The following is an 18,587-nucleotide window of genomic DNA, read 5'->3' as shown; positions in this document are numbered from 1 at the left end:
TGAACTGATTGCACTCAAATTAGGCCAGACTATAGTTCGAAGACTGTTCTTTTGAGGTCCGAGATCTCCGATGAAGATTAATTGAGAAAAAATGTGTTTTCGGCTGCATTCCAGGGGCAGTACCCGATTCGTCGATGTCGAAGTTGCACGCCTTGTGTAAATATTTGTATTCTATACACGAGCCGAAAACTGAAACTCCTAGAACTGCTCTCGCGCGCTACAAATCGCCAAGAAAACGGCATAAAAACAAACCTTAACAATGCGGAAATATTTCTACTTCATTTTATTACAAATACGAGTCGTAAAAACCGATTTTAGAAAGCTTAAATATTTACAATAGCAATTAAGGAAGAAATTTGAATATTCATTTGGGCATGCTGTGACCTCATAAACATAGGATGGTAAGCCTGTAGTGTCAGTTTCAAACACGTTTTATGCCTGGTGTATAATTTATGCGGTTTTACGGTTCTTGCATAAATCTTTTACATTTAAACCGAAAAGTATAGCTAGAAATTACAATGATGTTTCCATTAAATATTTGTCTTTCTGTCTATTTTCAAGCCTTTCAATGGAGCAGGGCTTTCAAGCGTTTAGCAAGAAGACAGTATTGTCAGTTATCTTCGGTAAAAGTAGAATGTTTTGTGAAATTTGTTTTTGCATTGCAATGCTGTGCGCTTGTATCCGCCGTCGTAAACTTTCGTGGCGATGTTTTGCCAAATATTCTGCTTTCTACCCATCGCCGATAATTCTAATTGTATCCCTTCATTAGCCCATATTTTAAATAAACATTTGGTCTCACTGAAGGCCCAATTTTGAAGCGTTTGGGCACTCGTCTCCTCACCGCACGTCCGCCATTTTTAACGTGTTTAGTCTGATCATGATTGAAACTACCACGTGAGGTAGTTTCAATCATGATCACAATAATCATGTTTCAATCATAATTCGCGCAATGCACTGCCTGATGTGAAGACTGTTCACAACGAAACATGTTTCATTCGTGATAAGATTAATCATGTTTCGGCCTAGTGTGAACACAGCTTAAGACAAATCTTTCTTGATCGCCACGACCGTTATGATTTTACATTTTTTCGCCGGGAATTCTTCTGTCAGGCTTTAAAATTCTAAGAAATCAAATGAAAAAAAGAAATAGAGAGAAAAATCACCAAACACTAAAAAAATCAATTCTTAAGTAAATAAAGTTAAGGAAAAATTTAGTGCTGAATAATAAATACAGAGCGTTTACCGACTGTCCCCACGGACACTGTGAGGTTTGTTTCTATTACCTGTTTTTTGGTCCTATTTTAGCCACAAATTAAAGACGTAAAAGTACTGACAATTAAATAGATTCTAGCTAGTTCTAGTTATGCAAAATCTTTACTTCCAACATCCTACGTTTAGCTAAAGCTGAAAGGACAGTTACTGCTCTTCGGCGGACATCTTCGGCGTATTTTCTTTTCTGGCCAAAAAATCGTTTGGACTGCACCCTCTTTAAGAAACCTCCTGACCCAGAAACCTTCTGACCGCCAGAGTTTGTTTAACAGTTTTGGGTGAAATCAGCCGCATAAATGCGTGTGTTTATTTTGGTTTAAGATCATTGCCCTGTATTGCATTGCGCATCCTTACTGCGCAGAATTTTACTTGTAATTAGCGCGCGCACATAAACAAAACTGATGGTGCCTTTTTTCTATGCGGCTTAGTCCGCGAGAAAAGTAAATTGTCGCATTCTCGTAAACGAGTATGGTGACCTGTCAATTTTTTCTCATATTTTGGGTTTAGCGATCACATTCTTTCTGTAAAATGAAAAGAGATCAATTCCTATGTTGGAAAAATCGCTAAAAAAAGTACTTTATCAGTACTCGCAGAGGAATTATAAAGGAATTATATAGAATATACAAGGTCTTCCTGCTCCTAAACAAATACGGTGACCCCCCCTTTTTTATTTCAAAATTTAAGTTCCCTTAAAGTAATAAACCAGTAGGCGAAGTTTGGTTAAAAATCTATGTTCAGTTCTATTTTAGGGTAATGACCTTAAACGATTCTCTTTTCATTTTTACAAGCCATTGTTCTCTAACTTTAAGATCTTCATCTAGACTTTGTATTATTTGTGTCGTTTATTGCTGCACAAAACACCATGATTTTTCTCTCAAAACGAAGTCACCGACTCAGGTGAGCTCCAACACTGATCGGCCTTGAATTTCCCAAAAACTTACAGCCCACAAACGTGACGTCACAATTGTTTTTTGCGGACAATTTCCCGACAATTTCCCGCATTTTTCAACTTGCAATATCTCAGCGATGCAAAGTACAATAGACCACTTTAGCTTCGTTTGTTTGTTGTCCCATTTCAGGCCACGTGATGTTACCCTTAAGAATTATTTCTTTCAAATTCAAACAAATTCACGTGAAAATAAATGAACAATTTCCAGATAGACAAAGGAACAATTCTCAAGAGAACTTCACATGATCTGAAATGGGCAATTTACAAACGCAGCTAAAGTGGTCTATTATTTTTAAACTTCAGAATATATTTTTTGGCTCTTAATCAACACAGTGGGAAATATATGTATAACAAAGAACGAAATTGTGGTTCATTTGACCTTTTATGTTTTCCTTTTCAAAAACACGTTTTAAAAAGGGAATTGTCAGTCCAAGAAATACCCATTTTAGAGAACATTGTTTCAAGGGCTAAAGCTGTAAAAAAAGGATGAACTGTTCCAGATTAAAAGATTAAATTAATAATTCCATAGAAATAATAACCAAATCTACTCATGAATTCAACCCCAGAAAGTTTACAGCCAGAGTGCAGTCACTATGAACTTAAAACCCATGAAAATCCACTGAAATTTTTCATGGAAAATTCATAGCTTCTTCATGGATTTTTCAGTAGATTTTAATGGTCAAATTTTCATGGGTTTTTCATGAAAATATACCATGAATACTGCATAAAAATCCCATGAAAATAACATGAAAATCCCCTTAATATTCAACGCTTCATGGCCCATGAAAAAATTCTAATTGACCAAATACCCATGAAAATGCCATGAATCAAAATGAAGCCACCATGGTTTTTTAATGGCTTTTTCATGGTGACGAAAAATCCATGAATTTAAAAGCTCCTTTTTCATGGTGTTGGAATTAATGGAGTTTTCATGGTGTCATTAAATTCATGCCCCATGAAAAACCCATTGTTTTCCCATGAACGGTAGAATATTAATGAGTCATGAAAAATGTAATGACTTTTCATGACATTTTCACTACCCATGAATTCAGCCCCTCACTTGCTTTTCACGAGGCACACAAAGACATGACCACCATGAAAATTTAGTTTTAACTGTTTTTCACAGTTGAATCAATTACATTTCTGGTGGTTGTTAAAATAAAAATCATAATAAATCAAAGAAAACAAACTTACCAAATAGGTGACTTCATACTGAATGTATATTAGATGTATGGTCTTCATATCATTATCACATACTGTAGCTTCCACTCACTTGAGCAAGCAAAGGTTTTCCAAACAAGCCAACATCAGCTGAAGTTCCATAGGCTACTTTGCAATTGACTGTTCATTGTCGGTTTCTCGTGTCATAACAATTGGGTCACAACAAGCAAGTTAACTTGTTAAATCCGCCTTAATCTCTTTTAGTTTCTGATGCTATGTACTTAAAAACTAAATAAATGGCCGGCAAAGTAAGACAAGATGCTTTGTACCTCTTTGATCTTAAATTTATTTGAATAATCCCACTCAACAAAGCAATTTTCATTTTTTTATCATTAATACAAATTAAATCCCAGCATCAACTGTGTGATTTAGTTTTGATTAATTTTAGAAATTAAAATTATATTGATTAATTTTTGCCTCTCCAAATAGGAAGGATGATTTTAGGACAACAATTAATGGTTACAACTGCAATATTTTTTCGACACTTAATGAAATAATTATTATGTTATTTTTATTATTATTATTATGATAAATGAAAAATTTGAAAAATCCCTCATGATACATCTGCAAAAAAGTAAAAACAACAGTATATTAATATTGATGAAAACCTAAAACATAATGTAGTCCAGATTAAATCTGTCAACCCCTACATGTAGGTACATGTTTGGAAGTCCACACTAGTTCATGAAAGATACATGTGTATTTTCTACACCAGTTAGCCAAATGGCTTAAAAGACTACAATGTAGATAAAGGTCATGTTTAATTCACCCTACGGATACATAAGCTTTAAGGTCTGACGAAAATGGCGTCAAGAGCAAAAGTGCCAAATATAAAGATCTCACATTGCAAAACTCAAAAATAATTACTGAGTGTGTAATAAAATTACACCCATTATGAATGTAACCTTGATGCAGTGACTGCAGTGCTATACATGTATATAGTCGAAATAACTGAGGGTCTTCTGTGTACGAATTTAACAAATGCTGCCTTCACTTCAGACCAGATTAATTTTAATCTCAATGAACCAGACAGAATCAGCTTCTAGTGTATTTACATCTTATTGTTTTGGAACCAGTCTGGTAGGGATCCAAAACTGGACCTGCAAAATGCCAGGTCCAGTTTAATTTGGTTCCATTCCAGACTGGTTTCAAATTACATGTAGAATAAGATGGACCCAAATCTTTTAGAACAGGTCCCTTGTGTACCCAAGCTGAGAAGGCTACTATTTTTATACAGAAAGCTTACTACTGTGTGACAGTTTGGCTTCATGTGCATACATTTACTGTACATGCTTTAAAGAATACAGCCAATCAGAAACCTACACAAAGAAAGTAATTGCATTATATCATTTTGCAGTATCCACCAGAAAATACAGAAAATACAATGCTTATGTAGTATGCATAGTATATAGTATTACAGTGGAACCACGATTAATTCATCTCAGTTCAAATTAGATTTTTGGGAAAATAATTTTCCACATGAATGAACAACTGCACAGTCAGAATCAATTCCTCGAATCGGACATTCGAAATATTCAATCTTTCGAAAAACCTGATAATAGAGAGTAAAACCTTTAAGTAAACAATAACATCAAGGAATTTGTCAAGTAGTGGACAAAACCGATTAGTAAACAGCTTTACACTGCAACCATTCTCACATCCAAGAAAAACAAAATATTTTTAAAATAATACATGTGTAATTCGCAATGACGAACTCGCAATCAGCTTAGATTTTGGGGAAAAAAACCTTCCACATGAATGAAGAACTGCAGGGAATCAATTTCTCAAATCATGACATTCGAAATATTAAATCTTTCGAAAAACCTGATAGTACACTGTAGAGATTAAAAACTTTGTGCAGACATCAAGCAGCACGCAAAACTCAGGAATGGATGTGTAAACAGCTTTACACCGCAACCGTTCCCATGTCCATGAAAAACAAAATATTCTTAAGTGTCATTGTCAGTAAGAACCGGGCAAGCTCCACGGATCGAGGTTGCCCGATCCCCTTCAAACTTTCAGCGTTTTTTCTCTATCGGATAAGATTACGATCGGTGCTATTCTTAGTAAAATAAAATAAATTCCTTCGGATTTTGACCACCCCCTTGTTTTTGGAGCAAATTAAGCAAGATACGGTGGCAAATTTACGTCAACTTCCACGGCTAATTTTACTAACGTCAGATAACCCTTGATCATTTTTACAACTGTTACGTATTGTCCGGCATATAAACAACTCATGTCTGTAATATAAACGATTTTGGATAAAAAGCTTTACTTTGGCTCGACTCCAAATATTAGCATTTTTTGGTTATCAGATGCAAGGCAATTTTTTGCAATTTTTAAAGCCAATTTTCTCCAAAGTGCGGCAGTCTCTTTTAAAACCAAACATATCTTTTATGAGTCCGTTCATAAGTCTAAATCAATCCGCAAACTCTCATTTGGCAAGTCAAAATCCCGTCGTGTGAACTTCCTCACAAATTGACCTAATTAGCATAATTTGGTCTAATTTGCATAATTGTTGATTTCCCAGAAAATTGTCACGCTTTTTGTTTCATGTTGAAGGTGTTTATTAACTTCTTTTTTAGTATTAATAAGCACGATAGACTACTTTCTGAGAATAGTAGGTATATTTAAAAGAATTTTCCCACTTACAAAGCAAAAATTCTTTCCTACAAACTTCCTAGAAATTTGACCAAACTTGATTTGTCATCGAAATTCATGTCTCCCCGAAAAATTGTCACGCTTGACTTATTTCATGTTGAAGGCGTCTATGTTCTCTTCAAGTGTTTATGACAATTCTTTTCCAGTTTAGTGGGCATGCTTACATAGAGCTTTTTCGATTGTTTGTTCGTTTACTTTTTTTAACATGGAATGTATAATTATTTCTGCCGCTCCTGTAGCGACTAGTATGCTGTGGTGTTTTCTGTAACCAATAATGTAATAATCCCGAATTATATTTTTCATGCTAAAAGTGAAGAGCTAAAGCTAATTGGGAACAACACGTTAAAATATATTGTAGTTTAGAGGGCAGACAATCGCAGATTGTACTGGTGACTAATCTTTAAATAAGGAGCGTCCGTCCGTCCGTCCATCCATCCATCCATCTATCATGATTAACTAGCTATCTATCTGACTGACGTCTTATAAGCCTGGGTGTCAGCTTAGGGCTCATTAGCAAGGTTGATCTGATCCTGAATCGAGCTGGGCACATTGTTATTACAAATGACACATAAATGCACATGATAATTTATCCTAGACATAAAAAACGTTGACTGCAAACTGGGTACACAGAAAAAGTAATACAATGCTCGTATCAAACCCATCGAGGACCGCGGGAAAGCATAAAGATGCCACGCCACGTAAGCAAACGATACTCGGAAAAATAGATCAAATTCACCACTGTTCCCATGGCTCTGGTAAGTATAAATTAATATGTGCTCCGAATATAAGGAACTGGGTAGGCGTAAACATACATGCATAGTTGGAAGCTATATAATTTGTTGCTGGCTACTTCTATATTTATTCGAATATCCACGTTGGGAGGGAGCCAATTGTTAGGGAAACTTATCTTGTTGATGGGAGGGTTAGTGTGACAGGGAGGTAGGGGGGATAATGTACTCTGCTGTGGGTTCAGAGGTCGAAATTTTATTATATATATTGAAGAGAGTCTCCATGGCAAATGAATAAGATTCTCTACTGAGCCGATTAAGGCTCTTTCTAATATGATGTCCCTGCATTCTATCCTATGATTGAATTTAAAACATGTTCTACTAATAGGAGGTCTGGAACAAAAAAGTTACGTGGGTAGCCAGCGTGAGGTCTGGAAGGAAAAGCGTTTCGGAAACCGCTCGGATTTTTTCTCCCCTTGCCTCCTTTTTACCATTTTGGAGGCTAAATTATACTACATGGGGGCTCCCTGCAAATGCAAATCACATTAAAACGTGGTACGATAATGGTAAAGATGTTGATGAAATGCGAAGAAGAAGAAGATGGTGATGATGATGATGATGATGATGATGATGATGATAACGAGGCGGAGGAGGAGGAAGAAGAAGAAGAAGAAGAAGAAGAAGAAGAAGAAAATGGCGATTGTCACGACTACGATGTTGATGACTTCGTCGGTGACCATTGTTGCGATCGCTGTTTTAGTTGTTATTATTGTTTTAATACCTGTGTGTTCGACCAGAATGGCGGATAACGTCCAGACATTTTTGACTAAAAAATTCGATGAGCGTGCAAGAACTAGAAACAAGGCCGATCCTTTGCAGGTAACGACGGAGACGAAGATGCTTAGAAACGAGGATGGTCAGCTCACCTTTAAGCCTGGAGAGAGCAGGACTGCACAACAGAGCAGCAGCATGATCTTACGCCAAGAAGATGTGCAGCACTATAGGGGTATTAACCCTGAGGAAATCACTAAGGAAGACATTCACTGTGGTGTCGGAGATGGCCTTGGACACTATCAAGTTTGTTGATGGATGACATGGGCAAGCAAAGCCATCAATTTTTGTTTCTTGTTAATTTGCGACCTTGTTAAAACCAACAAAATTGGCAATCTCAAACTAGTTGTCCTGAAAGAAATCTGCAAGCAGCTACATCTGATGACAAGCGGACCGTTATCAAGAAAAGACTTTCATCGAGGCCATTGAAGCAGTTTCCGAAATTTGTATGTGCTTTCAAAAGTAACTTAACTAAAAGCTTATAGCTAATAACTAATAATTTTGTCACAAAGGATGTCGAAAGGAGATGTGGGATGGGTGGGGGTGGGGTTGATGGAGGACACTCTGCCAAGTAACCTACGACATAAGCTGAATTGTCCCAAATGCACCTATGTCGCTTTTTGTAACCCATCGTCTCCATTAAGGCTCGTAAGCTAGGTACACAGAGTCTCTGAGATGACCGGCATTTTAAATACATGTAAAATCGCGAGGATACCCATTGGCTAGTTTAGCCCGTCTTCGACATTACGTGCCAACAAACCGCCAGCTACGTAGAATCGTCAGTGTTCTCTTTTGTTGCTTAGATATCAAAATTGGATTTGCGAAGTTTTATTATTCATGCCATTTGTCTAGATGTAGTTACCAAAGACATCTACTGCCATTTAGGTTAGAAACGCAAGGGTGAAGAGGAATAATTGAGATTTCATTAACCAGCTCTAGCATCTCCATTATTACAGCTCTATTAAAATTATGTTATACCTTGCTGGTGCCCTATTCTATTATTCCACAGTAAAAATTTGTCATTCGTATTCTGTTATTCCCTATCGATGTTCGTACCAAATTAATCATTCGGACTCAACTCTGAACTTATCTTACTAGTTAGGTGAAAATCTTAGTATTTAGACTACATGCTGTAAGAAATGTCACTGTATAGACGTGATCAAGGATAAAAAATGTTTCATTTTTCGTCCCCGACAGAACAAAAGTAAATACGAAATAGCTGGGAGATTTCAACAACAAAATAGCGTATTAATCAGCTTTGTTGACACAATCTTTATATATACTGTCACGTTGTCAAACAAAAAAATTGAAACAATATTGAAACGTATTTTAAATTCTGGTTTAAGTGTAGTAACAAGCTTCTTGCGTGCAACGCGTAACTAAACTGGCCACCTTTTTGGCATGATGTTTGGTTATGAAGATTAACTAGTTCTGTCAATCTTGTTGCTTTATTGTAGATTAAATACAACACACGATGTTAGTTATAAGTGCCATTTCAGTTCAGTCTTATACTCAATATAGCATATGATCAGACACCGAACAGTCCGAACGTGGGGACTTTTTTTTACGCCTGAAAAACCAATCAGTTTCCTAATAAACAAAATACGATGATGTGTATTATCGTTTGCATCTGAACAGCTCATAAGTAAAGTTTTCCCAAAAAAAAGGCATAGTGCAAGTCTGGTCAAATTTTTAGGAAGCCTGTAGGATAGACTTTTACTTTGTAAGTGGGAAAATTCTTTTAAGTATACCTACTATTCTCAGAAAGTAGTCTATCGTGCTTATTAATACTAAAAAAGAAGTTAATAAACACCTTCAACATGAAACAAAAAATCGTGTCAATTTTCTGGGAAATCAACAATTATGCAAATTAGACCAAATTATGCTAATTAGGTCAATTTGTGAGGAAGTTCACACGACGGGATTTTGACTTGCCAAATAAGAGTTTGCGGATTTATTTAGACTTATGAACGGACTCATAAAAGATATGTTTGGTTTTAAAAGAGACTGCCGCACTTTGGAGAAAATTGGCTTTAAAAATTGCAAAAAATTGCCTTGCATCTGATAACCAAAAAATGCTAATATTTGGAGTCGAGCCAAAGAAAAGCTTTTTATCCAAAATCGTTTATATTACAGACATGAGTTGTTTATATGCCGGACAATACGTAACAGTCGTAAAAATGATCAAGGGTTATCCGACGTTAGTAAAATTAGCCGTGGAAGTTGACATAAATTTGCCACCGTATCTTGCTTAATTTGCTCCAAAAACTAGGGGGTGGTCAAAATCCGAAGGAATTTATTTTATTTTACTAAGAATAGTACCGATCGTAATCTTATCCGATAGAGAAAAAACGCTGAAAGTTTGAAGGGAATTGGCCAACCTCGATCCGTGGAGCTTGCCCGGTTCTTACTGACAATGACACTTAAAGCAATAATAAATTGGTTATGACGAATTTGCAATCAGTTTAGATTTTTGGAAAAAAAATCTTCCACATGAATGAACAACTGCACAGAATCAACTTCCATCGAAAATTTAGAGCAATCGAGGTTTAAAATGTTAACAGCAACAAATAAAGTTCTGCAATCTCGAACAGCAGAAAAATCCTTTTTTTATTATTATTTTTTTTCTTTTAAATACAGTTGAACCCCGGTAACTCGAACTCTGAATGGAAACGAAAAACAGTTCGAGTTAACGGGGTTTTCGAGTTAACCCAGTAAAAATGACTGAAAAGTACTGTACATGTAGGTCCAAGGGAAATGGAAGTTATCAAAGTTAGTTCAAGTTAGCGGGGTTGTTCGAGTTATCCGAGTTCGAGTTACCGGTGTTCTACTTTAAATTTAAACAGAAATAAAACTACAGGGAAGCTGCCGGTTTCACTCCCAATCGGTTTCGCACCGTACAAGTTCGCTCCCACCTTATACCGCGTTCGCTCCCAGTGAGACCGAGTTCACTCCGTTGTATGACCGAGTTCGCACCCAATAAAAACTTAGTATGCAACCACCCTTTTCGAGTTTGCACCCACGTAATAACTGGGGTTGAAGTTTATACCAAATCACACTGTTAACATAAACCATAATTTCTAGACGATTTCTATAGATTCAGTTGAGCGAACGCTAGCATACTGAAATTGTAATCTGGGATTCTTAGGTTTTACTACCTTATTCTGTCTTTGACAGATAAAACTTGTAACTCTTCTTCCTCTTATACTCTGCTTTAGTTGCTTATACTCCTTTTTCGACAAAATGAAATGCATTAATCTTCAATCTTCAATCGTATTAAAGCATGGTCGCCATATTGAATACGAAACAGTGGAACCCGGGCTTTCACAAGTCTGAAAACCAAGTTTTCTCTTTACATAAATATGTTACTACTAAAAGCTACCACAGGCTAAAGAAAAATCGATTGGCTTTAATGAAGCGTTCCGGCACGGTGGACCGAAGTGCCCCTGCATTCTGTAGTTGCCCCGAAAACAGATTTAACTTGCATGTATCCTGAAAAATCAAGTCACTCGACGGTGGGTGTACTTGTAACGTATGGTAGGTACTCGAAAGCATTGCATAACAAGTATACATAAACATGCACATCAGAAAAAGGCCATTCAAATTTTGCTACTGCATCTTCATAGCAATTCGGTGAATTCAAGCAAGCAATATATATAAAATCCAATCTACGAAATACTGTGGTGAACCAGACTAGCTCTTTCGCTTCACTTTGCTTTCGCTTACAACCCGGCGTATCAAATCGAACGTTCGGTTTTCGAACTCAATCGAACGCAATCGAACTTAATCGAACGATTAAATTCGATTTTGTTTGGTCATCGAACGAAATCGAACTCACAAAAAATAAATGCAAATCGAACCAAATCGAACCTTCGATAAAGTCCAATGACGTTCGATTTAATTCGGTCGTCGAACGACACCAAAGCGAGCGGCATACGTCGTATGACGATATGATCTGAATCGAGCGAATGTTCAGTTTTCCTTCATTTGATGATCACGGGAATAAATGCCCGGGTAAATGCGTCAATCGATCCAGCCATCTAAAGTTATGTTTCCTTTATTTCCATACTTTTTATGTCAAAATGGAGAAATAATTCTGTCACTAACAACAATAAAATTACGGTTAAGACATGTCACATATGGCGTGCACCTTCGTCCCCATGTGCAATGCTATATTGTTTAATCATATAAAGTTATAATTCGCAAAATGTTATTCTAAAATACGGTTTCCACTTGATACGATACGCCGATACGTCGGGGGTTGTATTTGAGTATTTATAATTAGATCCCTCATACGAGTTTATAAATGGCTTACTACGTATTCCCGGGCGTATTAGATTACTCGAATATTATGTTTTGTTTCTTTAGGATCAAAAAAAGACAAAGATTTTACGATACCGTGTCCAGTCACTTATTCCATTAAATTTACTCGCTCATTATTAATTAGCTACAAGTTCGATTTCCGAACTTAATCGAACTCTTAATTCGATTTCGTTCGATTTGGTTCGGAAATCGAACTCACAAAAAAAATTGTTGTCCGATTTCGTTCGATGACCGAACAAAATCGAATTCAATCGTTCGATTAGATTCGATTTCGTTCGATTGAGTTCGATGAAAAATTTGTTCGATTTCGTTCGATTTGATACGCCGGGCTTACAAACGTACATGTAATCGGAGTTCTGAACTGAACGTTGAAGCAGTAGAATCCCGATTCCTCGAAACCTCGATTACTCTAAATTTTCGATTACTCTAACAATTTTCGTTTCCTTCGTGAAGTACAATGTACTTCTCCTATATTTTATCCCCCATTTCTCAAAGCAGACCAGTTTCTATTTCCCCAGGTGATCAACCTGGATCAACGGCTGCTAACCCCTTGGCGCACGACTGCTAGATCTTTTAAGTGCTAAAAATCAATTCAACCTTACCTTTTACGAAGTCATCGATCCATCCATATGCTAGAAAGTGCATCTTTTCGAAGGTGATTCGCTGATAAGAAACTTTGAATTTCAATTCGTATTTCAGCCAAGCGAAACATGGCGGGTCATATTTGAACGAATCACGTGGTCTACGAAATTAATGATTAAACGCGCACGTGACATTTCCGGGCCTAATTTGGACAACCTCGTCCCCAGGGCCTTCTTGGCGACGAGTTTTCAAAATGGTGGCACGAAGCGGTTGTTTGATATCAACGAAGCGTTCTCTGGTCGAAACGAGGGATAAATGGATATAAAACTCGATCACCGCTTCAGGATTGCAAGCAGAAGCTACCTTTTATAAAAAAATATTGGATTCCAAGGAAAAGGCTCCTCTTTTGTATAAAGGTATGAGTTAAATGAACAGGTTAACAAAACATACATACAGGCGTTCGCCTGTATGTTTTGTTTTAGATCGATCCGTCCCCGGATCGGCAATATTAGCTTGTTTTCCGATTTACCTAAAAATTATATTGAAACCTAGTACTTCAGCGGTTTCAAAACTTTTATAAGTCGGTCTATTTTTCCTCAGATCCTTACCAGGAAGCTGAAGTTTGAACTTTTTGGTTTTTGGATGTGTTTCCTGGAGGAGATTTTCATAATTAGAGGAATTGTACAAGTCGAGCTAAGTCTGACATCAGCTTATGGTGGTTTTTATAGCATTGTCTTAACATTGGATAGTAGTAGTTTCAAATTAAGTTGTCACCAAGTATTTGTTTCTATAACCTGCAACGTAAAAGAGTGAAACACCATCATATTGTTAACTACTGTTTAATTTTAAAATTGAGTAAGGTAAGCTTGTAATTCTAAGATAGCAAGGTCATTTGAAAGTAGACTATGAGCAGTCGTTATTTTTTCGCAGAGTCCTCTTTGAAAAATAATTTCCGCTTCAAGCTCAACGAACTCTGCGAAAAAATAGGGACTGCTCGTAGTCAATTTGAAAGGATAGACTACACTTTCTTATATCAAGTGCAATGGGTCAAGATTGTTTTGTACTTATATGCACAGGATAAGTTAGTGAACTAATAAAAGCTGAACGCTGTATTTTAAATCAAGTAAGTTGACATTGCATAGTTAGCAGAATATTAGAGATTCACCAGAAAAAATTAAGTTCCTATATTCATGATTCAGTGTAAAAAAGAAATAAGATTATAATCTGACCCCATAATCTAATCTTGATTTAAGATTATGATATATTCCCTTTTTAATACATGACCACACTCTGCCTGATCCAGGATACTTCAATAGACCGAATCAAAATACATTTTTCCAAAAGAAGTAAAGGTTATTCGCTTTTTTGTAGGAACATTTTAAAATTGTACCATACATTGGATAGTGTATAAACAGTTGAATCCTGACTGGATAACTCGAACCCTCAGTAACTCGAACTCCAGCGCTATAGATAGCTAAGTCAAACCTTTTTCGCTTCCCTTTCAGGTCATTTTCTTAATAATTTTACCCTCGAACTCGAACTCCCGATATCTCAAACCTTTGTCAATTTCCCTTGAAGGTTTGAGTTATCGGGATTCAACTGTACATGCATGGATTGAATTTACTGGTATTTTTTTACATTTCATGTGCCTTATGTTGATTAGCATATACAGTAACATCGGCGCCATTTTAATGGATAGAAGCCTTTCCCTACCTTATTCATTAACTGTAGATCAATAGACAGAAACTTTGATGTCGTGCTATTTCAGTTCTAGCTGGTCCCAAAGTGGATCTGTCCTCTAGTAATGTAAGTTAACTGTATAAATAATGCAGGCCAAAGCACTGGTCTAGTGGAACAGCTCAATCCATTTAATTCATTTATTGTATACAGTGTACATGTCTACATATTGTGGAATGCATTTCTTTTGCTGCTAAATAATTAAAGATTTTTTTCAAGGCATTTTCTCATCAACATTTTCATAGAAAATTAATGAGTCATGAAATTTCATGATGATTATTTTTATGATATTTCATGACCCATTAATTTTTTTCATGGCTTAATCATTGAACTTTTTGGTGTGTTTTCATTAAGTAGTATTTCATTGAAAATTCATGACCCATGAAAACCAATTCCTTTTTAATTCATGGGTCATGAAAACACTTCAATTTTTTTCACGAGAATTTAATGACCACAGATGAGGCCATGAAAAATTATTTTGCAAGATTCACCAGTCATGAAATGATGTTCATGGTCTTTTCAAGGGATTTTCACGGGATTTTAACAAATCCAAGTTTCATAGTGAGTGATCAAGCCTTGAGAATGTCAGGATTTGCTACATGTTTTGCCTCCGTGGTAAGCCTGCTTGTGATCCTACCAGGACCAAGTTCACTGTGTCGGAGACCAACTCGAGCTCCCCCAACTTATCCGACAGATCCGAACGATCCTTATTATCAAGGTAAGTAATTTCAATTTTTACAACGGACATTTGTCTTGTATTCTTAAAGACTTTATTCAACTGATCATTTGCCCACTGTACGAAAACAGTATAATATCATCTGGCATCAATTTAGACCTCATGTCCTTAAAATCATGTGATTTGATGTGTAAGGTACAAAAAATGTAAAACATACATCATCTACCAGTTGATTTTGATTGAAAATCAATAAAAAAGAAACGCATAAGTTCAAGTTAACGAACTCTGTTTTACATTATTTGTTTAGACCATGTAAAAGACAAAAAAGTACTCAACAAACTCCGAATTTTTGCGTATTCCACGAAAATCCATGCAGTCTGAACTCAAAAGTTTTATTTCACTGTTCGCGAAAGCTGTTTCCACAAGAATCATCCTCACTTTTGTCCTTAATGAAGCTGCATTTCATTTTCAGCTTTTGAAAAAGTTCCTTCCCCCAAAGTCACTGCAACGAAGCTCGCGACCAGCTTTCTGGGCTTCGGTCAGAGGGCGGTCATTACGAAACGTTCATCGATCATTGAAGATATTGTAATAGTCTTGGATGGTTCTGGGTCGGTTGGTTCTTGCGAATTCAAGAAGGGAAAAGAGGCACTTAAACACATGATGAAAACACTCCACAATCCCAAATATGACTCGAAGTACGCGGCGGTAACCTTTGCCTACTCAGCCACTGTCAATTTCGAGTTCTTGCCGTACTCGTCAGCAGCCAGTAAGATAACAGAGATATCTTATCCAAATGGCATGACTAACACTCAAGCCGGACTGTCAGAAGCAAAGAAACTGTTTGATAACCCTGACTCAGGTATTATTTACACAAACCCATGTAGCCTTAGATCATTCGGGCTCGTAGGCACGACAATACACGTCGCCTATACGAGAGCCTGTCAAGAAGGTGACCAGCATTCGTAAGTCAGGCTCAGTACACGCCGGTGAAAAGACATTAAAAAAATTCGTAAACGCGGTTAATCGAGTCACAATATTAATTCCATCGGTAACAATGTTTGCGCAACTGATTTGATATTTTAAAGACAAAGACGAGAACAAGGGTCAACAGCTAAAAGCAAATATTTTGTTCCGTTTAACATTGCTTCCCAACATCGAATTGTTTGTAATAAATGTTTTCTTTTTCTTTTCATTTTTTAAAGGTCGCCGGCGCTCCGCCAAAAGGAGGATGGTTTTCCTTGTCACTGATGGAAAATCAAACATCGATGCGCACTTGACCATACCCAATGCCAACGCACTGAAAAACAGCGGGGTGGATATTTATGTGGTTGCTGTTGGATCTTACATTGATGGAATAGACGAGCTGGTGAAGGTGGCCTCCTATCCGCCAAAGCGGTTCCTGTTCAGAGTTAACAATATGGGTGGATTCTGGAATATTATTAAGTTGGTTGTAAAACAGGTCTATCCGGATAAATGGGACGTCGTCAACTATGACCCTCCTTGCTAAATATATTAACTGATCATGAACAACTTCGCCATATTTGTTCGCTTTGTAATAGTTTAAGAGCAGAGAACAGTAGTGACTGCGCTCTTAATTCTATGTAGAAACTAATCTGTTGCTCAGTATAGGCATAAGCGTAGTTATTTCAAGGCAAGTTGTACCCGGCCTCCATTTATTATATGGAGACTAATATTCTGTAACCGCAATGGGAGTAATTTTGACGTAATAAAAAATTCCTAATACGTCATTAAAGATGTGTTTATTGTTCATCGTGTTGAAATGTAGGAAAGATGAAGCTTTATTCATTATATTTGATTAATGCCAATTTACATGTAATATAAATTAAAGTTAATGTGACAACCATGAAAGGAGTTCAGAGAAGTCATAAGATCACTCTATTCAAATACGCAGATCTGTCACGCAATATGCTGCAAGACTATCACTCTTGCGTTACATTCAAAGGTCAAACTCACTTCTGAGTACGAGTGTGATGCGCTATTCGGGCTGGCCAATCACATCGCCCCTTTTCTATTATGTCAATCAAGGCCATGCGGTTTTATCTAGACTTGAGTAGTTTTACTTCAAATTCTCTGAGCTCCCTAAAAGAGTTTTCACAATAATTATTATTGCTGTGATATCCTTCGATTGTTTTTCGCTTCAACATCGCTTCATCAGTACTTTATGAGTTATCCTGGTATCTGCCCACGAACTACGTTCCGGTTTTACACATTTTATTCTGTCGTTCGAAGATAAATGTGCGGACGATCTGTCGAAGACCTCGCACTACTGAACAGGTATTCGGTCCAGCAACTCAGGAACTTGATATGCACACACAGAACAGATTACCTCTACCGGAATATGGCCACTCTACCGACTCGGCTTCAAGGTCCTGTGGTCTCCAAACCGCGGCTAAACCCGACACTACAGCAAAAAGCATGAACCTCACAAAAACATTATTTGTATGGGGGAGACAACATTCCTTCGTTTGCCCGAGATTATGTAAGCTTAATGTGAATGAACGACTTACAAAGAACAAGACGATTTCTTCAACTAGAATATACTATTCTCTTGTCAAGCCGGAGAGCAGTCAACAAGGGTCAAGGCCGTCGTGAATGTCTTTCAAGCCTCGTCTAGCGCGCCGCCTTCTCTCCCGCCGAAAGTGGTCAGTAAAAAATTGGACAAGCAATCCGGATTTCCCTAGGGTGCATCTTGGCCAAGTGGAATCCAGGGCCCGGTTGCATAAAAATACTTACGATTACGGGCGATTTTCTGCAACAGTTCTCTGCGTTCCGGTGAATGTTTTCAAAGCGTTTTGGTTTTTCCAGTGCTCCTTAGTACATTTTCTCCCGATTTATCCTTATAAGCACGGGAGAAAACCCCTCAGAGCACATGGAATGGCTGCAGAAAATTTCACGTAATCTTAAGTATTTTTATGCAACCGGGCTCAGGAGCTTGCTAAAAGCTAAGTATAAATATTTATAAGCTGATTCTATTTTGCGTTATATTAGACCGGCGTTAAATGAGATTTCAATATGAAAACAAACGAAACTTAGAGCAATTTGCAGGCTGCCGTTTCCACCAGCCGTCGAAAAGCCTAAAGGGCTGGAAATTATAAGATACCGGTGGAATTCGCTATTGTTATCTTCTGTAATGTTCGAAGTCATGTCTTAATACCTGAGTAGACGAGACCCTTTATAATTTGGCTGCTCAAAGTTGAGGAAGAGCGACATAAACTTAGCTTTGCTGGAGGCTAGGGTGGTGAATTCTCGTCCCTTGTCACTAAAGTAAAAATAGGACAAATAACAACTCAAAGCAACGAAAGTTCTCAGCTTATAGAATACTTTATGAAGATTCTAAAAATGTAAACAGTTTTTACATTTAATGCAAGAAATTTGAGGTATTTAAAGGTGCCATTGTCACTGCCATTTTAACAAAAAATAGGTTATAACTCAAGGGGAAATTGAACAATAATATTATTGTAGCAAGAATTTGATCCAAGACATACAGGGGCGTACCTGCCTTTACTACCACTAAAATTGCCTAGGAACGGCCCTGACATAAAATACAATAACAGGACTTTCTACGGGAGTATGTCACAGGAAATACAAA

At 37.0% G+C, this 18,587-nt stretch overlaps 1 protein-coding gene and 1 long non-coding RNA gene across 2 annotated transcripts; one reads left to right on the top strand and one right to left on the bottom strand.

Annotated features, from left to right (window-relative positions):
* Positions 1-2,796: 2,796 nt before the first annotated feature.
* Positions 2,797-12,691, bottom strand: LOC144643879 (uncharacterized). The gene is made up of 3 exons (XR_013568988.1): positions 12,585-12,691; positions 10,818-10,889; positions 2,797-4,003 (listed from the first exon to the last, which is right to left on the bottom strand). It is a non-coding gene; the product is annotated as an uncharacterized LOC144643879 (long non-coding RNA).
* A 147-nt stretch (positions 12,692-12,838) lies between these two features.
* LOC144643861 (vitrin-like) lies at positions 12,839-16,719 on the top strand. The gene is made up of 4 exons (XM_078503246.1): positions 12,839-12,980; positions 13,165-15,019; positions 15,450-15,836; positions 16,180-16,719. Exons 2-4 carry the CDS (start codon positions 14,749-14,751, stop codon positions 16,482-16,484), a joined length of 963 nt encoding a protein of 320 aa, XP_078359372.1. The 5' UTR covers positions 12,839-12,980; positions 13,165-14,748; the 3' UTR covers positions 16,485-16,719.
* Positions 16,720-18,587: the final 1,868 nt, after the last annotated feature.

This window comes from Oculina patagonica, chromosome 2 (assembly GCF_052425735.1).
Source record: "Oculina patagonica isolate OP01 chromosome 2, crgOcupat, whole genome shotgun sequence".
Taxonomy (NCBI): Eukaryota; Metazoa; Cnidaria; class Anthozoa; order Scleractinia; family Oculinidae; genus Oculina; species Oculina patagonica.
Note: the sequence above shows the minus strand (reverse complement) of the source record. Positions and strands in the feature narration are given on the sequence as shown.

Coding starts and splice junctions, on each gene's coding strand:
- LOC144643861 (XM_078503246.1), top strand. CDS start 14,749: ATGACCACAGATGAGGCCATGAAAAATTATTTTGCAAGATTCACCAGT. Junction 15,020..15,449: donor GAACGATCCTTATTATCAAG/GTAAGTAATTTC, acceptor TTTCATTTTCAG/CTTTTGAAAAAGTTCCTTCC. Junction 15,837..16,179: donor GTTTGATAACCCTGACTCAG/GTATTATTTACA, acceptor CATTTTTTAAAG/GTCGCCGGCGCTCCGCCAAA.